The sequence below is a fragment of the Larus michahellis genome, chromosome 13 (assembly GCF_964199755.1).
Source record: "Larus michahellis chromosome 13, bLarMic1.1, whole genome shotgun sequence".
Taxonomy (NCBI): domain Eukaryota; kingdom Metazoa; phylum Chordata; class Aves; order Charadriiformes; family Laridae; genus Larus; species Larus michahellis.
The window spans coordinates 14,091,132-14,111,587 of record NC_133908.1 but is presented as its reverse complement, the minus strand read 5'-3'; the positions used below and the strand labels follow the sequence as shown (position 1 = coordinate 14,111,587).

The window sequence follows — 20,456 nt, the reverse complement described above, 5'->3', positions numbered from 1 at the left end:
ACTGCTCTTTTAAATCAGTCAGCAAATGCCAAGTTTACTATTTCTTAAATACTGCATTTCTGTCATCCTTTTCAAAGTGATAAAATATGGAACTTTTTATTACCGTCTGCCTGAAGAAATGTGGTAGTATTTCTCTTTGTCACAGAGGGTGCTCGGGTAATCTCCAGCTACTGAAGGATCAAATCAGACTTTCAGAATTCAGAGAACACTCTGAAGGAACAGCATGCTTTTTGGTGCAAGGGATTTCCTTCTTCAAAGAGTAGTAACAAGAAGCTGGAAGGTAAAACTGCATCTGAAATCATTTCAGCTGTTCTCAGCATAATGACACGCTGCCTAACAACTGTCTACATCACCTTCCCACTGCACAGCTGGGAAGCACCGAGTGCCTGACTGTTCTTTCTATTTTCTCCCCACAAAACACTATTCCACATGTCTTTCATTTACATCAACCACTTATTGATCGCAGTAAGTAGAACAAATATCAGGCAGAAGTTTATACAATACGCCCTTCATGCATTTTATCTTGCAACATGCCATTTTTATGAAAAACGCAGTAGCATTTATTTGCTATCGCTGTGTAACACTGTGTGCATACGCGGTTCCATTATTTCTTGGACTCTTTGCTCTTACTGCCTCCTCCTCCTCCCGTGCCCAGCATGTCAGCCCCACGTCACCGACGGGAGGGTGGCTGCACAGCCTGGCCACACAACAGCCCGATGCTCCCATGTCCCCCGGGACACGGTCAATGCACTGCGGGGGACCACAAGCCACCCGACCTCAGGCTTGCACCGAGCCACAGGCAGCCATCACACTTTGCTGCAGCCCAGAGCATTGGCATGGTACAAGAACAGCCCCACAACGCTGCAGGCGGCTACATCTTAAATTGCTTATCAGGGTGATTGGCACAGGTCTGGCCTTTGCTTACTTTTTTTTTAGATTAAGTGCATTATTTCCTGCCAGGTCTGGTACTCTGTGGAGCTAAAAGGTTGGTTTGCTGACATTCCTTCTGCATTCTCAACTAGATTTGCTGTATTCCCTGCCCCAACCTGTGAAATACTGCTGAATTCTGGGATAAATGCAGAGATAAATCCAGTCTCATCCGACATCTGCAGTCACCAACCCTAGCAATCAAAATTTGCCAAATATGTACTGTGGTTAGCAAAGAATAAATACCTGCCACATCAAGGAAGGCAGTATAGATTAGCCTCAACCATGAATCACCAAACCAAATACATTTTTTCCAAGCTTCATTCACGCTTAAGATTTACCTTAAGTTACTTTTTAGAAGCGGCTTTGCACTACAGTACAAAGTCCTGTCGTATCTTGAAGAAAGGCCGCTACAAAGAACTACTTTCACCATGCTCAAGTTGCTCTCCAAAATGCTGTTTCCTTTCAGTACAGTAAACACGCACCGGCTGTATGAACAACTCACGACTGCTGAAAGAACAGGAACAATAGTGGGAACTTGGCTGTCTCCCAGCATTAGCGACATGGACAACAGCATGGGAAAGCAGGAACTGAGTCAAAACAACTTGAGATCAAAATATTAGTAGGGATGCAGTGAAGTTACCTCTGCTTTGTATGTACAAATGAGGTTTAACAATCCACTTCAGACGCCTGTCAGGAGCATACTCACTACTTCAGACTCAAATTAAAGGACGGGGGCGGACAGTCCCCTAATTCCAGCTGCTCTGAGCCTGGAATGACACAGTCATTACCCAAAAAAAAATTACCAGGTCTACAAATAGTTACATGTTACTTAACCTAGAATACATTATTTCATAAAAGCATTTGATGGTAAATTAAACTTAATACCACACCTAATTATAACAAACTGCCTTGGATTCTGCACTGTTTCCCCTGTGCGAGCTCGGAAGCTGGTCGAGGACGAGTGGCCTCGGGCCAGCACATCGCTCCCGCGGCTGAACAGCACTCTCTCGCGTTCCCGCAGGCAACGGGCTGCCTCCGCCGGCTTTGTTTTGGCTGCTTGCTCTTAACAGTGACACAAAAGTTAGAATTCCTCTTCCACAGCAGCATTCAGAAATTAGGAAGACGCCTTTCCGAACAGATTTTTCCCCGCGACAGGGCTTCGTTTACTCAGATTATTTGTAAAGGAAGATTTAGCTGCTGACGTCAGCCCAGCAGATATACCTCAGACACTACCTGGGTGCGAGGGATTTTTGAGTCTTTGAAAAAAAATATATGCCGGAAATGCGATTGTCTCATCATCAAAAGTAAAGCCCATAACAGAACAGCAGCACAGGAAATCCCCAGGCAGTGCACACAAAGGGAAGCCACACAACACCGACACAGAACACCCTCCCTCCCTTAAAGCAGGGATAACCATTACCCGTGGCACGCAGCAGGCCGGTGATTAAGGTTTCCTTCCATCACCCATCAAAATGCTATCGCAGTGACACGCCGCGGCAGCGTGGTTATTAACCAGCCGCCACTTCCTTTGGAGTCATTTGATAAAGAGGTATCAAAACCAGTCTTAAAAGGTAGCAACTACAATCTTGTCAAAACAAACTTTACATCTTACTTCTTACTGAAATACTCCAGTTTTCTTTTGATTTTGAAATTATCATTTAACGACTGAATAAAGAATAGGAAGGTCTTTTGAAACCATAACAGTGCTGCAGGATAACATTTTACATAAAACACGCTGTTTTCTTTTGCATGCTTTCAGCGTGTAGCATTTGTTTGCTATTTGAACAGAGACAAGTGCCAAAACGGAAAAGAAACAGCTCATCAAGAACAGTACCTAGCACGCTTGGGAGACTCACCACCACATCCATACCAGAAGGCCAAAACCGAGCAATGAATCTGGAGCCCGCTTTGATTTTAACTGCGCATGACAGTATTATGTATGTATAACACAGAGCTACAAGATTTATGAGAGATTCTCAGCTGCTAATAGGACACTGGTCTGCCACAGTCTTTTTGCCACTTGTTCAAGTGGAGCCAAGGCCACTCTTAGACCATTCCTATAACGTTTTCATGTTTTCAAGGCATCATGAGCCACTCACCTGCCCCAGATGCTTTTCCTGTCACATTCAGTTGAAACTAATGAAACTATCCATTTTATGAGGCATCAGGATTTACGCATCTACCACTGTGGGGGAACTGAGACCAGGCCAACATCGGGCTGTCAAGAGAAAGACCACATATTCACTAGAGATTACAGTACGCTCTCATATAAGAGGGTCACTGGTAGCTGCTCTCAGCTCTTCCAGCTGTCTTCTCTCATCACGCTTTATCTGTCTTATCCGAATTGAACGGCAATCTTCACCAAGCCCCAAGATTTTGATTGTCAGCTGTCTCCAATACCACAGCAGCACAGCTGGAAGCCCAGCCGGCACTCTGAGTCAGGTCCCTCACTCACCATAGAATGATTCAGGTTGGAAGGGACCTTAAAGATCATCTAGTTCCAACTCCTCTGCCATAGGCAGGAACACCTCCCACTAGACCATCAAATCAGCCAGGACCATTCTGAAGATGGCTCAGCAGAAGGAACCATCAAAGTTGCAGCTGGTTCCTGACCGAGGCACTAAAAACTGCACCTAACACAGTCCATGTCCTGACACCAACCCTCTTCTCCCCACTAGTACTGTGGCGCCTGTTCAAAATCAGCCAGGGCTCCTACTCTTTCCCTTCAGCACCTATTCTGGAGCAGATCCAGAGCTTTCCTACCTCTTGCCAGCTCTGCCCCCACCGCAAGAAGTTTGGCCTCCACTCACTGAGCTGGCTTACGTTACCTGGTCCTACTTGTGACACAGAGGACTGTTTATCAGTGTGCTCCTCCAGTAGCCTCAGATACACCAAAAAAGGGATTACATCATCATCAAAACTGGAGCACCCCACAAAATGCCCTGGGGCAGGGCAAGAATTGCTCACAACTTTGAGATGGCTAAGGACAGGAACAGAACCAACTGAGAGCGCTCCACTAGTGGCTGCGTCCACAAACAAGCCAAAAAAGCTGGTTATTGGACAAAGGGCATTGCAAAGGAACAGGAAACCTCATTCTGTGGCTGCACACCTGGCCTGCTGACCAGCTCGACAGCGTGAGTGATGCAAGCAGCTGGACCACAGACTATTGAGCTGCACTTAAAGGACTTCTTATGCAAGTCAGACCTTGCATCAGCTGCAGCAAAGCTCCTCACCAGCTGGGAAAGGGATGATGAATACCTCATGTACCCTGCAAAATACTCAAAATATAACAAATGTAACATATGGTCACTGAAAGACTGGCACTTTAGTACATAATTACAATAATTAACCAATTAAGACAATGAAAAGATCACAGCTAGGAGGAAGGTACATGGCAGAGCAGAGAAGGAAGTGATGACGTGGAATACAGAGAGCTATGATTCAGTCTCTGAATTTCAGCTGAAGAACTACAGAGAACCACAATGCATTTGGTGATTAGTGCGCAGTGCTCTGCTGTACGGCTGAGTGTTTGACTGAAGGGGTTCAAATAACAAATACCGTCCGAAACTGAAAATACAACTGAAAGCAATTCAGTAAGTTTGGATTCCAGGTTGATGGAAAAGGCAGCAAGAGAAATCGGTGCTCATACCAGCTGGACGGTAAACAGCCAGCCCTGAAAATGCCAGGAAGAAGAGAACCACCAGCAGCCTACGGGAAAACCCAGACGAAGGCAGGGCCAACCATGGGTGGTCCTACCAAGGGCTGCAGACAGACCTAAGAGGCAGCCTGGACCCTTCTTCCCCTATCACCAGCAAAAGCTCAGTTGTATGCCGTACAGGTTATACCTCATGCCATCTACAATCTGAATGGTCAGAATCAAAGAAGGATTGATATATTGCTGAGGTCACAAAACCACAAACTTCTGAGAAATTACAACCAACAGTGAGCACATTTAGGGCACGACGAGACAATTTACTAAGAGCAAATCAAACACAGAGTGGTGTTTAAGAGTCCTGCTCTTCCCCCTGTCAAAGAAACTTGAACTAATTTCACCAAAACCAGACTGTTATCACACCAGCCAGGAACTTCTGGATTCTGGAACACCCATCCTGAAGACTCATAAAAATAAAAGCCTTATGTAGCAATCTGCAAGGGGCTATCAGCAGTCTTGGCTTTCCTCTTTTATTGTGGGTTTTTTGTGTTTGGTTTTTTTTTTTTTGCTAGTTGGTACAGTTACAGCAATAGTTCTCAGTAGCTCTCATTAGTCCATCTTCTGTCATCAGAAAACCTGCTTCCCAGTAATGCCTGTTTCAGTATTATGTGTTACACTAAAGAAAACGCCAGCCAAGAGTGAGCTGCAGTATTTCCAAGTCCTGCAGCACGCCTCATCAAGACTGCAAGTGATCCAGGTTTGATAAGCCTGCTCTTCTCCTCATTATTACAACTCAAACTGAAAAGGGAGCTCAAGGTTGAATTACAGGGCAGAACTCTGCCTGCATCTAATACAACCTACCGAACAAAACATTTTGCCAGGCACAAAGACTACTTTTCAGAAGCTTAGAGCTATCACTCAACAGCCCTGACTACAGGACACAGACTTCTCGGTGGACAGTCATCATTTCACACACACTCGGGCAGACCACAAACTATGCTGTGCTCACAAAATGCTACAAGGATTTCCTTTAACAACTTTCCTACACATCACAATAATACATATCCTATTCAAAGATCAGAAGAGGAATCAGCAAGTTACTTCGCAGATAGCTGGCACCGAGTGGGTCCCCTGATGTCCAACAGCTCCACCACTGTGTAGGAGTAAAACAAATACACAGCAGAAGAGATGCAACCTATCAGTAACTCAAAATAGTAGCTTTAAAAACTGGATTTTCATTATAGTTTTTTTAATTAAGAGATATAGCTTCTTCAGGTAGGTATGTCTACCTAATGAATAAAAGTATCTTAGCTACCCAAGATAGATTAAATAACACAAAGCTTGACAACTAACCCCAACATCTCTGGTTACTCCTGATTATAAATAGAGAGAACTGATAAATATCTCCTTAGTAGACTTCAGCTGTAACATCAACACAGAAAGTGACAAAAGGCACAGCTGTGCTTTTCCCTTGAAATTTCTTTTGTTATATATATATTTAATACCATGAATATCAGAATTATCCTTCCAATATTTTCTTGAAACATATCAGAGGAGCGTATACCAATGAAAATGCCTAAGAAATACTTCAAGGCCTCTAAAGGAGCACATACACACAGAAAATATACCTCTTCCGTCACAGACTAAAACTAAAAATATAAGATAGCATCCCAGTGATCTTCCGGACTGATCAGAAAGTTTGGGGTTTTTTTCCTGGCCTTATGGAAAATAACCAGATATACATGAAAGCAAAAGCATTCAGAGATCTCTTTCAGACTTCTCACATTGGCAAACCACGAAGAACATCTGCCTCCTCTTCATACTAAAGTCTGATATATCATGCTAATTTTTTAATGTGCAATTTAAAGAAAGCTTGCTTCTTAAAAATCTAGCTAATCAAATAAAAAAACCTTAAGAAATTTCCAAGGACTTCCATGTTTTACAGTACTACAGTCTTCAACAGGAAAGGATTTTTAAGAAACTGCCCAGTTCTTCAAGTACTATTTTCCTCTCCCAGCTGCAAAAAAATTGACAGTAGACAAACTCATCTCACTTGATCACAGCATATACAAGGCAAGGATTGTAAAATTAAACTCGAAATGAGGGATGCCAACTCTTCGCTACAGTTTCAAAATGCGCTAGCAAACAGCTAACGTGAAAAGGTTTAAAGTGTCAGTGCTGGTTATATACTGAATTTACAGCTGAAAATTGCTAAATTAATGCAGACAACGCCACAAACAAATGAGAACTGGTATCTGATTAGCACAGAAGGAATTAAAACATTAAGTAATTAGGTTCAAAGTAATACAGCATCTCTTCATAAAGGCTTTAAAAATCAAATTCATCTTTTATAAATGTGAAGAGACATTCACTGTGCAAAAGTAGCTGTTGAAAGCTGTCAGACTAGCACAGCAAAAGCAGCCTGTTAAAAAGAGCTTTTCATGGAAAAGGGCCCTAAGGATTGTTGGAAGAGGAAGTGCTCATTGAGACCCGCGAAACCTATTAACAGGCAAATAAAAAATAAATAAGGAATTGTAAAAATCCACACTTCTAAAGCCATCAGTACTGGCCATTTTACTTAAATAGCAGGCAGCAGCTCTGGCTAGCGGCAGGGAAAGTGGTGCTTCTGGAAGCAGCAGTCTCCAGAGTCCAAGGATAGCTTTTAAATGAACGGGGAAGAATATTTCTAATACACAGTGTGCAAAACTACAGCTCCTATGGTTAGACAGACATAAACAAGGAAGACATTCCAATTACTAAGAGGGTTTTCTGAGGCACGTTCAAGTAGTCTGCAAGTCTCCTCGGTTTAAGTGAGTATTAAAGATAAAATAGCCTTGCTCGCCCAAGATAAATCCCAAGCTTAATGTTACGATTCAGAAAGAAACTGCAAAGTAAAACCACTGCTACGCATGAACCTTCTCAACTTGGTAAGCACAGTTAAAGAGTACACTTACCCACAAATACTGCAGCAACTTTAGCAAACGTGGACAGTAATAATACTCCATCTTCCACAGAACAAAGTTAACGCCAAACCATCTTCGTTAAGAGTCAGCCTCTCCGCTCTTCCCCGCCTCCAGCAGAAGTTAAAAGCAGACCGGAGCAATTAAAAGCAACATGAATAATGTACGGTGTCAGTGTATCCGGCCCCACGTCACCACGCTGAGCTCTGTGCCTTTAACAGATGCTGTGGCTACTTATAAGCAGTCGCTGAGCTACCGGCACCATGTGACTTAACCACTTGTTATTTAGCATCTAACTGCTCTGACTTCTCCCATCTCGGTAATCCGGACTGTGTTAGGCTAGAATTAATAATAGTACTTTGGGTTGCACGCTAAAAAGCCCTTCATCTGGAAGGAAAGAGAAGCTTCTAAACCCACTCTGTTTTGCAGGCTGGGTTATGAAACACTATTAATGCCACCGCAGTTGTCGGGGTTATGAGCTGACCTTATTTTATGGTAATGTACAAGAAAAAGAAGAAATACATGGAAGAAAAGCTCCTGCTTTTAATATAAAAATGTCTTTTGTGAACGAGAAGAAGTAGACACAACAAAGTGTCTTTTTATAAAGCACTGGAATGCTCCCAGCAAACAAATACTACCAAAAAAGGAAGAAAGGCTGAGCAGACCCAGTTATTAACCAACACTGGGTCATCCTCCTCCTCGGGGCGGTTTTCAGAAATAGGAAGCAGAGCTAAATGACCAAACAGTAATAGGTATTTTGTGAAAAGCAAAACCGAGAATCATAACACTTGTATCTGTTCCTACTTTTCTGACCTACATCCTTTTTTTTGATGGAAAAGGAGAGAGAAATGACAGGAGCCAGTCCAGGGAGGACCCCAACTGCCTTCCCCCGTCCCAGCTCTCACCTTTCCGAGGGAGGATGACAACATGGAGGCAACACAAAACAGCCTTCAGGAGCCCACAGTCTCCTTCGCTTGAAATTTTGGTTCTGGGTGTTTAAGAAAAATCTGCCCCCAGTTTTCTAATAGCCACCTTGTACAGCCGACAAACTCTGTCATTTTCTCGCAGGCTGATTCAGTTTTTAGACTAACAGAACAATTCGCACATGATGGTTTCTTAGTACGTCTGTTCCCATCTGGGAGGGGTGAAGCCCCAATATTAGAAGCTTTCTACAACCAGAATATGAGAACACTTGCATTTCAATGGGCAGAGACAGACCTGTCATGACCAGAACTGGAAACAACTGGTGAACTGTGACAAGCCAAGCTATAAATTCATCTGCACATGTTTATAAAATATTTATCTTCTCTCCCTTGCAGTTAATTTCCAAAATATTTTTAAGAGTCAGCTCATGATTTTCTTAAACAAATCCTCCTCCACCTACACATCACAGTCTCAAGTGAGTGCATCTCTATACGGATACCATTACGGATACTAGATTTTCCTCACCAAAGGAAAAAAACAAAGTTAAATATAAAATAAATAAATAAAATATATGATCAGAGGCTTCAAAGTGATTTGTGCCTACACCAGTTCTAGTACCAGAGTGCTCAGTTTTGAGTACACAGAGCAACAGTGGTGGTTATAAACCATAGTTGCATTAAAGCTGCTGTTTCTAGATGAGGGTGCAGTCCCTTCAGCCCAACGGAGCAAGAGCAGTTACTTCTATTTCGGGGATGAGCCACGTGACACATTCCTCGGTTTTCCATTCATAAGACTCCTATCAGTCTTGATGACTTAATCAGGAATCGAGGTTTGTGACCAAACGTCAGAGAATTAAAGACCTGTGTCAGCTGTGATGGAATCTCAAGAAGTTATGAAAGAAAAACATCTTTTGAAATGCAAGTGGTTTACCAGCGCACGCTGCAGTGACAGTGCCCTCCCCGGGAGCACAGAGTGTGCATAAAAACCCCAAGTCTTACAACGGGCTACACAAACAGAGAGCATTTTTATTTTACAGGTAGTCACAGCAGAGGCTTGCAGTCCCCCAAATTGCATTCAAGATCTAAAGGAAGAGACCCCTACAATAGTCTGAGCCACACACGAAGCCATGCAGACACGCTCTCTGCCTGCTACAAAGTCTGAGATTTGGGGCTAATTCTGTCAGCTAAAAGCCCAGCTGTCCGGAACAAACATAAGAACAACTTTATTTTTATACCTGTGATGCAGGCAGGGCTAAAGCACAACATACAGAGTATTTGACTTCATGAGGGAGTGATTATTTTTAAATGGGCAGGGAAAAGTTTCATCTTCTTGATACTATTAGCTCTAGCAGAGCAAACAGGAAATTATTTATTCACATAAATTCTGTTCTTTTCCTTAATTCTCTATTACGTGAGTGTCTTTAAATCCAAAACTACTTCCTCCTTTACTAGAATCAGGCTATATCAAAGAGTGAAAAAGGAAAGAAAAAAAAAACCTTAAGTTGGAATAGAAGGGATAAGCACTACATAACAATTAGCAGTAATATTTATAATACAGTCAGTCACTTGTTAAAAAATACTAACAACAAAGCTTACAATCATAAACTTATTCTAATCTCCAAAAGAAATAGAAATAAAGGCCAAAATATTCACACAGAAATCATAAGTTAGAAGATTTTGCTTTGCTGTTTAACCTGTACCTTTGTCACTCACACCCCCCAGCAAGCGGCAGTCCAGCTCCGATCCCAACGCCAAGGACACGGCTCTCCGGCTGGCTGCTGCTGCGCAAGGCACATTCTCAACATCTCAACAAAAGGCAGCCAAGAGAAGACTAAAACATCCAACTCCACAACAGCAGGAACAGTTTTGCAGATCATAACATGTTCTCCAGTACTCTCTCCAGAAGACATGTAACGCTGCTGACCTCAGAGGAAAATATACACTCGGAAATCCATCAGTCTTCAAAGATCTTCCCAGTTTGAAGGCTATAAACCATGACACCTCCCCAGTCTCAAAGACTATCACATTAAAATGCAGACTTTGTTATCCTCAATTCTGGAACAGCCCAAATAAATAAGGAGGCAGTTCCAAATTGTGATGTTTCTATTATTCATGGGGAGAGAAAACATTTTTTGAGGTTGTAGAACACGTGATTTTTTTTTTTTCAAAGTACACCGAGACACTGTAGCCCAATTCTTCCTCCAAGTCCAGCACATAAACCACTGGTAGTACGATACGTCCAGTCATTCATTTACCACAGTCCAATACATTCACAGTCATTAATCCACCACAATCTTCAAAGGTGGTGAAGTCTGGAAGCTATTGCTCTAACACGGAACACATTTCCTTTCCAGGGGGAACATCACCTCTTTGAATGCTGTGATGCTTTACCAGCCTTGTAGTATTTACAGCACTGAACATTTTCTTTGTAAAATACATACAGAGAGAAGTACCACCCATAGTAACAACACAGATGATCATAGTCTAGCAGTGACACTGGAATCTTTATAAAAGCCTTATTCTGTTTTTAAGGATTACAAGCTCAAAATAGCTAAAAAATGCAATCTAGATAAGTGTTAAATCTCAAGAGTATCGTCCTTCGCAATTTCAGCCACCAATCCCATACTGTCAATTGGATATTGTAATGGTTTCATTTCAAAGGAGTCCTACAAAATGTTTTGAAAAATAACCTCATTGGAAGTAGATTCCCTAGAATATAATCACAAAGAAACGACTTTGAGAAGTAAAATTATACTATTGCACCTTACTTCCATTTAGAATTGTGTTCATCCATAAGAACCGAGTTCATTAGCTGTCTTGGGAAATTTCATTCAAGTAGCTGTTTATTATTATAGGCAGAGGGAAATAACACAACAAATGTGTATTCATTTAAGTCGGTTTGCCAAATATCAAAGACTACGGGACAGTTCATCACACTAGTAGTGAATGTGAATCAATCTGAATCTATTATTCCACGATAAAGGTGGCGAATTGTCACTTTGAGCACTACATTAGAAAGACAGCAATATCTTGAGCGACCAGTGATATGTACTGGAGCACTTCTGTGTATGTCACTGTGCCACAAGAAAAGGAAAGTAAGTTCACAACTAAACAGAAAAACTAGAAACTGTTCAAACAAACAGTGGCAGGTTTTTTTCCTTCTAATCCTCTTTCAAAGATGTACCAAGCAAAACACAGGTTGCATTCAAATTCAGAGGCAATGTCACTTAACTGTGATTCTCCTGTGGATCTATCTTGACCTTTCGCATCCCTAAACACAACTACAGTGTGTCTCTCCACCAGAGGGAAGTATTGAAACGTCCTGATGAGAACAGCGACTGCACAGCAAATGTCTTTGCATTTTCTCCAAATGAAAACAAAGGCATTAACCTTGGTGACAGCAGAAATGGTTCAGTTCTACATAGTCTGCGGCGATATTTATGTGGGGCTTTGGAAAACATGAAAGTATGGCGAGTTTTCCACGTCCCAACACATGTAAAAATCGCTTCTCTGCACCTGCTCACTCACAATTTATACGCACGAAGGCCAGGCTGCCCTTTTTGCTACCATGGCACTGCAGAACAACAAACACACCACGATTAGGCTTTTCAAAGCAATACAAAGGAGTAAAGCACTCGGATCCTACTGAATTCTAGTGGATGCTGGACATGCGAGTTTTCTCTTTTAGCAGAGCTGCCAGCTTCCCTTCCCTGTTCCAGGCTACACTTGATGAAGTTAAAGGTTTATTCTGAGTGACCTTACGCTTAACAACCAAGTTGGAGAATAACAGTCATATTTATCCGAGTACACTACCCGAATAGCTCAATTACCCCAGCACTATTTCTGACAGCACTTTTCTCCCACGTATTCTGCCGTGTCAACGACATCTTCACATACGTGCACTGTAAGCTGATGGCATATAACAACTTTTCGGGATTGAATGATAACACAAATAACCCAAACTCCCCTTAAGATGAACATTCAACCTGAATTCTATTTTAAAAATGGGAAAGACAAGGGGATACCAGCCCTTGGATACCATCCATGAAGTTTTAAGACTACAATTGGAACAATATGAGCTTGTTTCTAAAACTCCTATAAAGAAACTCATTTACAAAATCCTTATAGGTTTGGGAGTTTTCTTTTTCTTCACTAGAAGGAAAAAAAAGTCTCACTGAGTTCCTTTCGGTTTTTATCTTTTTGTCTATTCTCTATTAAAGGGCTGTAAATAGAATGAGTAATTACAAAACCAGGATCTCTGCAGCGGGCAATACATTCGGTCACCACACGAGTGTGCTAGCAGACTAAGAGGACTGCTGAGATTTGACCTTGGGGGACAGTGTAGTAACATCTTTCAGTCACCCCTTCTCCATACAAGTGGAAGAGTTTTGAAAAGATGTGGGACGTCCAGATTTTCAAAAATTACAAATATGTACATGTAGAGTTACAAAAGAGCGCACTCTGGAATGACTACAGTATCATTCCAGTGCATCAAATCTGTTTCCATGCACAAGGTTAAAAAACAAAACAAGAACCACGCAGTGCTTACAATGGTTCAAAACAAGTTCTTCCAGTAGGGAAGGATTTCAGTGGCAGCAGCAATGTCTCTCTTAAAATGGTAGAGTTCTGTGCTGTTGATGTGGTTTTCAAATTCTTTCTTTTCCACAGAAAATACTGATATTTCTTTCATTACCTAACCTTTGGAAGATCCAGATCTTTGCTGTGTATTTCAGAACAACATCTGGACATAGGATACTAACTATTTCCCAACATAAAATTCAACTGTGGACTAAAGTCAGAAAATCTTTGTGTAGCTTAGGAGAACATCACCCAACAACTTTAAGTGGGAATTTACCCCAAAAGTATGCATATTAGAGACAAATCAGACTACCAAGAGAGTCAGCTGTGATTCTTCACTGTGCATTGCTTACAGAAAGAAAATTAAACCCATGATTTTTCAGGCTATGACACGGTTCTATTTGTCCCCACAATTTTTCAGAAAGACAGATTTCTGGAATCTAAGCAGTTTTCATTATTTAAGCTGAGAAACAAACAAAAAACCATAACGATCTAGACCCATCTTAAGAGTTCAGGATGAAAATTCTTTGCTTAGAAAGAAGAATGAACAAGCTGCATGGTTAATACATTGTGTTTGAAGATTTGGCATAAACCAGCGTGGTGGAATCCCAGGGAGAAGCGTTCTCTGCCAGTTAAACTCCACAGAAAGCGCATCTGCTCCTTCTGCTAGGAGGACACATACTTTCTTTCACGGCTATTTGCCAAAAGGAAAACAGCGCTGAATGGAGTAAGCCGAGCTGCATGTCCCTTATCTGTCCCCTAGCCCCTGCCCAAGAACCTCCTCCAAAATAACATACCGTCCAGTTATCTGCCCTTCTCTCCTTATAAAAACTGTGGTGGCTTCTCTGAGTAGAGCCCAACGAAAAGTCCGTTCCGTCTGGTTTGTCTGAACTCTGCTTGGTCCATTCTTTCCTAGAAGCCTGTAAAAATAAACGTATGTATGTTGTTACATATACATGAATATGCATACATATGTATATAAAATGCCCTTTGGAAAAAAAAAAAAACAACAAACCAAATAACCAACAACAAACAGAGGAAGTTCAAGGCTGAAAACACAAAATGTAAAAACATTATAGCCATCAACATGCAACTGGCTATGCCTTCGTGCGTTAATGTGTCACTATGGCAAAGGAATCACATGCATTTCAAAGTCAGTATCAGCAGCAAAGTTTCACGTACAAATGAAGGCCATTCACCCAGTAAAAAAAAAAAAAATAAAAAAAATACTAATTTAGCTTCCCTCAGGAAAAAAAAAAACCACACAAAAAGAACTCCAAAACGATCACTGTTGACAATTTATAAAACAAACCCAAACTACTACTTTTCATATTATTATAAAATTGCAGACTTAACAATTTAACAACCTGGGTTCGTAGCATTAATAAAATAATACGCACACATTTTGAAGTGTTTTCAAGCTCTCCATGGAAACATCAATAAATATTTATACACTTGAAACAAAAGTCTAGTCATCTAGGACAATACAAATTCCTCAAGAAAATACAACACAAAAGGGAAAGTATGTGTCTGCTCACTTGCTGCAAAGTCACAGCTAATGCTGAAAATCAGTACGTAGAGACTAATAAAAGCTTCTCCTCACTTTCAATTTTAGTTACAGGACACACTTAGATACCATTTGGTAATACCTTTTTCTCCTCATGGAAGAATGACTCTGACTGAGATGACATCTTCTGTTTCCACCCGTTATCCGCGCTTTCCAAGGGGAAGCTTTGCCTGGCTCGGTACAGGTCCTTCCTTCCCCTCACTTCCTGCATCAGCGGTAGATTGTCTTTTCCTTGGCGGCTCTTTTCTGAATAAGATCGTCTTAAGTCTGGGGGTGCACTTGCTAAACCAGATGTATAGTTCTTCCAATCAGTTTTACTTTTCAGATTAGAAGAGTCATTCTCACACGTCGTCTTATTCGCAGTGTCTTTATTCCTTGTTACAGAGCTCCTTGCTACATTTTTGCTCCAGTCACCTTCCGGAGACACCTCCAAGAACTGTTCTTTTGTGACCACCTTCTTCTGTAAGAGGCCATCATCTGCCTTTATGGACAACTTAGAAGTAAAATTAACTTCCAGCCTTTGGTCTGTACCAACTGTATTTACAGGCTGTACCTTATCAACTACAAATTTTGGACTTCGGTTCCTGGAAGTTAAGTTCACTTCTTCATCCTCATCAACGATGAACGTTTTCTTCCTACTGAACTCCACGGGTGAATTTATAAATTTATCTGAAAAAAAGCTGCTAGGATTTCCCCAGTAAGGAGGGCTGAACTTTCTGTCTTTGGATTTTTGTTTATCAAATTCAGGGCTACAGGATTCCAGTTTCTCTTTGCTCTTTTCATTTAGAATTAATTTCTCTGACCTGTGGTACTCTTCTGCACAGTCACCTTGTTTGTTATTAACAGAATAGTGATCTGATCCCTTCCACTCTTTCCAGCTATAGGAAGAAGTCGTCCTATCTGACACATTTCTTTTGTTCTTTGATTTCTCCCTACTAAATGAACTGTGATCTTCAGAGAGCTTGTCTGGAACACTGCTGGCCTTCGCCGATTCTTCTTTATATTCTGCCATAAGCGCATCAATATCAAGAATTTGGGATCTGTAACTGTCCTCAGCCTTCCTTCCAGATAACTCATAATTATTTTCACTCCTTTTCTGGGGGCCTGGTTCACTGTCTTTATGGAACTGTGCAGAACGCAAGGGAGATCTGGGTTCATGGTAAGAAGAAACACTTCTTCTGCTACTTTTGAGATCAGTTTGAGCTGTATTTTCCAGATCCTGTTTTAACAGGAAAGCATCAACATCTATAATTTTCTCTTTAGAATGATCCAGGCCTCTTTCATGATACTGTTGGTTATCTTTCCTAGATACATGAAAATTACCAAATGCAATATTTTTGGAAAAAACATCATCTTTGTCATCTTCTTTGACCCAGTCCTTGTTGATACGCACTTCCTGCGAGTCTTCTCTACAATTTGTACTTGTCAAACTTTTATTTGGTTGCTGCAATAAAGGTTTGGACTTTTCAGGAAAAACAGGATCCAGATTAATTGTTGCTCCCTCCCTTGAGCTAGAAATTGTCTTAGTTTCACTAGCACTAGGAGTACCAACAAAGCTTTTCTCTTTTTTGTTACCAGGAATCTGATAAGTCACTGCAAAATAAGTTGCCTTTGGCTCAAAGGCAGAACTCTGATTTTTCAAGTAATTATCAGGACTGCCAAGAACAGTTTGGTTTGTCTCGTTCCCTTCCACCCCTTTTTTGCTTCTCTTTTTAACTGAACCTTCATCCAATTGCAAAGAATCTGTCCGACTCAGCCTTTTGATATTTTCAGGCATGAGCCAGAGGACTTCCTCTGTCTTGACAGAATCCTGAGGCAAGGTCCTCCTCCTCCACCTTTCAGAAATCTTCAAGTCAGAAACGCTGCTTCTGGTTCTCCTGACTTTTTCTTCTGGATCTATTACTCTGGTTTTTTCGTTGTTCTCACGAGCTGTAATATCTAAGCTAAAGTCTTGTTCTTTGCAATTCACGTCTAGACTTTTCCTTAACCCAAAGGCCCTAGATTCCTCTTTATTAATGGTTAGTACTTTTGTATCAGGATGGTAGCTACTGGAAGATTCACAAAATTGTCCGCTTGAAAGCACTGAAGAGGACTGGGCCCCATGTTTATTTGCACTTGTCGAAATAACTTCACGATCAAAGTCGGTTCTGAATTCATAGCTGTCTGTCCCACCTGGTCTGAAACTCCTTTTCTCAGAAGAGCATTTCATCGTATTAGACACCTCTGTCTTATCCATGGAAGAGACTTCGCTCTTATCACTTTTAATTTCAGAATGTAGTTTGCTTACTTTTTCATGCATTCCCCAAGATTTACTTTTGGTTGTAGAATAAGGTATTTTCTCAGCTATTAATATCGGTTCCACTTCAGTTTTATTAGAGTCCTTTTTCTGTTCAGGTAAAGTGCATTCACTGGAGAAAAAATCAGTAGTTTCTCTCGACACATACCTGCTTGTAAAAACTTTTGTGTCTCTAGCTTCTGAAGCGATGTTATCTTCTTTCAAGTAGAGAGTTTTACTATTTGTCCTAGCTGACTGACCAGCATGTAGAACATCCTCATCATTTTTATTCTCTTTCACAGATGATTTTCTAGTTCGGAGTGTCATGGCCTTTTTTTCAGGAGCCATTGTAATGGCTTCACTAAGAGCTCTTTCACCACATGTATGAAAGATTTCGTATCTCGGCTCTATTCTTTGGTAAATTAGAGAGTCTTCTGCATTTTTAGGAGTGGGTTTTTCACTTTTCTCAACCAAAGATTTTTCTAAGCAAATTCCCAGAGTCATTTTCTTGTCTTCACTTGAAGAAGCTGGTTTTCCACTTTTTTCTACATCTGCTGTATGTTTTAATGACTCAGATAACTTGTGATACTCCTTCTTTATGCCAGTGGTTTCCTCCGCTTCTCCCATCCATGATCGCCTGTTGTGCCCTGAAGTCACCACATCATGCTTTCCCTCAAGCTCGTTATTAATTCTAAGTGCAGAATCAGTTCCAGGGTGGTCGGCAGCAACATTATGCCTCTGAACATTATGGTCAAACATGGTGGCTCGGACAGTTTTAAGGTAGGTCTTTTCCACAGGTGTGGTTGGTTTTAATTTTTTTTCCAAGTTGCTTGTGAAAGAGAGAGGATTTTCACTTTGCTGAGAAAAATGCTGACCATCTCCAAGGAAGCTTCCTTTCCTCTCTATCTGATCCGCTTTATTTGTTATTTTTAAAATCTGCCGGGGTTTCCAACGGTTCCCAGTAGCGGGTGCTTCAGTGAACTCTGTGCCATGTGAAAGCTTGATCTCCTTGCTCTGGAACAAGAAATTCCAACAGTTAAGATTTTATTTAAAGTTTATTTAAGAGAGGTATAACAAATTTTATGTTAAGACTTGCTTGTACCTACTCTGCGCAACACACCCTGCACAAGTTAAACACACCCATGTTCCCTGAACACAAAATCCAGAGACCAAGGCAAACATGTAGCTCCAGCTCCTGAATCTTGACTGTAAGAGAATTCTCATAGCTTGATTTTTTACTTTTAATACAAAAAAGGAGAAATGTATCAAGTGTCGACACATGAGATATGCATGACACTGAGTTCCTGAGCTCAGATTTCACAAGACATTTTAATCTGCAGTGAATTTATACCCACATCGTACTCCAGAGAAGGCAACGCACGCAAAAACAGTACAAAACTTTAGCAGGTTCATAACCCCAGCTACCACAGAAACACTTATGAATGTTTACATTGCAAGCCCTACAGAAATTCAAGTTCAAAAGCAAAGCACGGAGCAGCACCACAGGGATGGAAGCATCTTCAGTGGAAGTCTAAACTCCTGGGTGTCTCCACCCAATGTACTGTATTTCGTCAAAACTGTCTTTTCAAACATAGCTGTTCACTAACTAAATAGTTACATGGTCAGTAATTACAAGGAATATGAAGATCTGAGTAAGTTTTACAGCTGGACCTGCTCAGCTAAGAATAATATTAAGGAGGAGCTGAATGAAAGAGAGTGGGAATTAATATCTCTTGCCAATTCTTTACTATTATCTACTTGCAAGAAATATAACTAGCATCTGACAGCTGTTATTTTTAATAACATTAATTGAAAAAGCACAGCATGCAAATAATAAACAGAATCAAAGAATACTCGACGTACAAGAGTTCAATTTTTTGTTCAAGTTTTAAAATTTAAAAACTTGGAATTGACTTAAGTTTCTCTTAAAAAAAAAAGCTGAAGAAGGTCATAAAATTAACACTAAAAGCATTTGTAAAGAAAGATTTTAAAACCTGCTCTATGTTCTTCTAGGAATTCAAAGGAATTTTTTTAATCCTACTTTATTATCAGATTCTGAAACCAGCACTTCCATTAATGGAAGATTCTCATTTTAAAACAGATCGATCTTTTTTTAAAAGTAATATTAAACAACAGAAACTTTATATCTAGCTGCTAGTTTCCTTACCATATATTCCTATCTTAAACCTAGACAGGAAAAAAGCACAGCCATGAGAACTCACAAGAAATACCCTTAAAGCTATATTAAATCTCCAATACTAAGAAATGTCAGCAGAGAAGTTCTGTTTTGCAACACCGAAGCGTTGCTTAGGAACAGAGACAGCCTCACAGCTTTTACAGCAAATCAGAACTTTCTGTATAATACTTTACTGTCAAAACTGCTAAGTTAAATGTTATTTAGGAGACTAAATGAAACATATAGCATGTATTTAATAAGGAGCTGTGACTCAGATGTAAAAATGCCCTACATTAATGCAGCACTTAAAGAAAACAAAGGACAACCACTGCACAAACCCACAACAGCCACAGCCCATTCACGATGGATTTACATGCATTAAAAGTCCCTTTAAAATAGTATATAAAAATACTTTTCACTCTATACCACTGCACGCATTTAGCGGCATGCATATTTAACTTTTAAATACTCAACAGACATGAAACTCCCATACTTTATCACTGTGTCCTAAAGATAGACTGGCACAAGTAAACCTACTCGGATTATGTCATTCTTAATACTCTCAATGCCCATTTTAAAGTCATAGATTGATAAAGACACACAGGACACGGGACAGTGCTCTCTGCCTTTGGATTGCAAACCTAGCTGGAGACCACATCGGCTGATGCCATTTTCTTACTTTTTGATTTTCTTGCGTTTCATTGATAGAGTCATTTCTACTTTCAGCAGGTTTCTCAGGCTTTGCTTCACTGCTTGATGTTGGACTTGAAAACCTAAGACAAAAGACTTCTGTTACTTCTTTTAGTCCAGTTAGTTAGCAGGTACACGTTCCTACCAAAGCACGCTGATAGAAAATGTCTAATAAATTATATTTCTTAAAGGAGAAACATCACTATTTCATAGTTAGTAACTGTATTTGGTGGTTTAATTTTATCTACACCAAAGGATTGCTGTTTCCTGACAAGTGGTTTGTTATGCAGCTTATTGTATAGCATAAGATTCAGAGACACATAATAAGGCACAGTGAAAGAGATGCTAATATTCTCATGCCTCAGTTAAATTTCTTTATTTTGATCACAATGTTGAGAAACCAAGGTTTGCTGAAAAATTCTACCATCCCACTGTTCATAAAGCAGGTCCTGTTAGCCAAACATCTCCTGCAGCCATTCTGGTAGCGTAAAGGAAGCGTGCTTTGCAAAAACCTTTATCTTTCTTTCCTTATCCCTTTGCCATCACATACAGAACACGAACCCTCCAGGCCAGTACCAAGCCCTGCCGTACAGCCTCAGATAATATTGCAAAGCATACAAACATTCATGTCACAAACAGATTTCTGATTTTAAATAATCAATTACCCAACTTTGTACTGAGAAAATACATTTTCTCTTGGACCAA

At 40.6% G+C, this 20,456-nt stretch overlaps 1 protein-coding gene across 6 annotated transcripts in view; it reads right to left on the bottom strand.

The window, feature by feature from the left end:
- The window catches only part of KIAA1671 (KIAA1671 ortholog), an 87,912-nt gene that overhangs the window by 42,352 nt on the left and 25,104 nt on the right, over positions 1–20,456 (bottom strand). For 4 of the 6 annotated variants that reach the window (XM_074606111.1, XM_074606113.1, XM_074606114.1 and 1 more), the window contains 3 exons: positions 19,741–19,834; positions 14,693–17,899; positions 13,841–13,963 (listed from right to left, as the gene is read on the bottom strand). In XM_074606111.1, coding sequence (XP_074462212.1) covers positions 13,841–13,963; positions 14,693–17,899; positions 19,741–19,834 — 3,424 coding nt within the window. Of the gene's footprint in view, positions 1–7,536; positions 7,753–13,840; positions 13,964–14,692; positions 17,900–19,740; positions 19,835–20,456 lie in introns of those variants that run through there. The other 2 variants (XM_074606117.1, XM_074606118.1) reach the window with 1 other exon arrangement.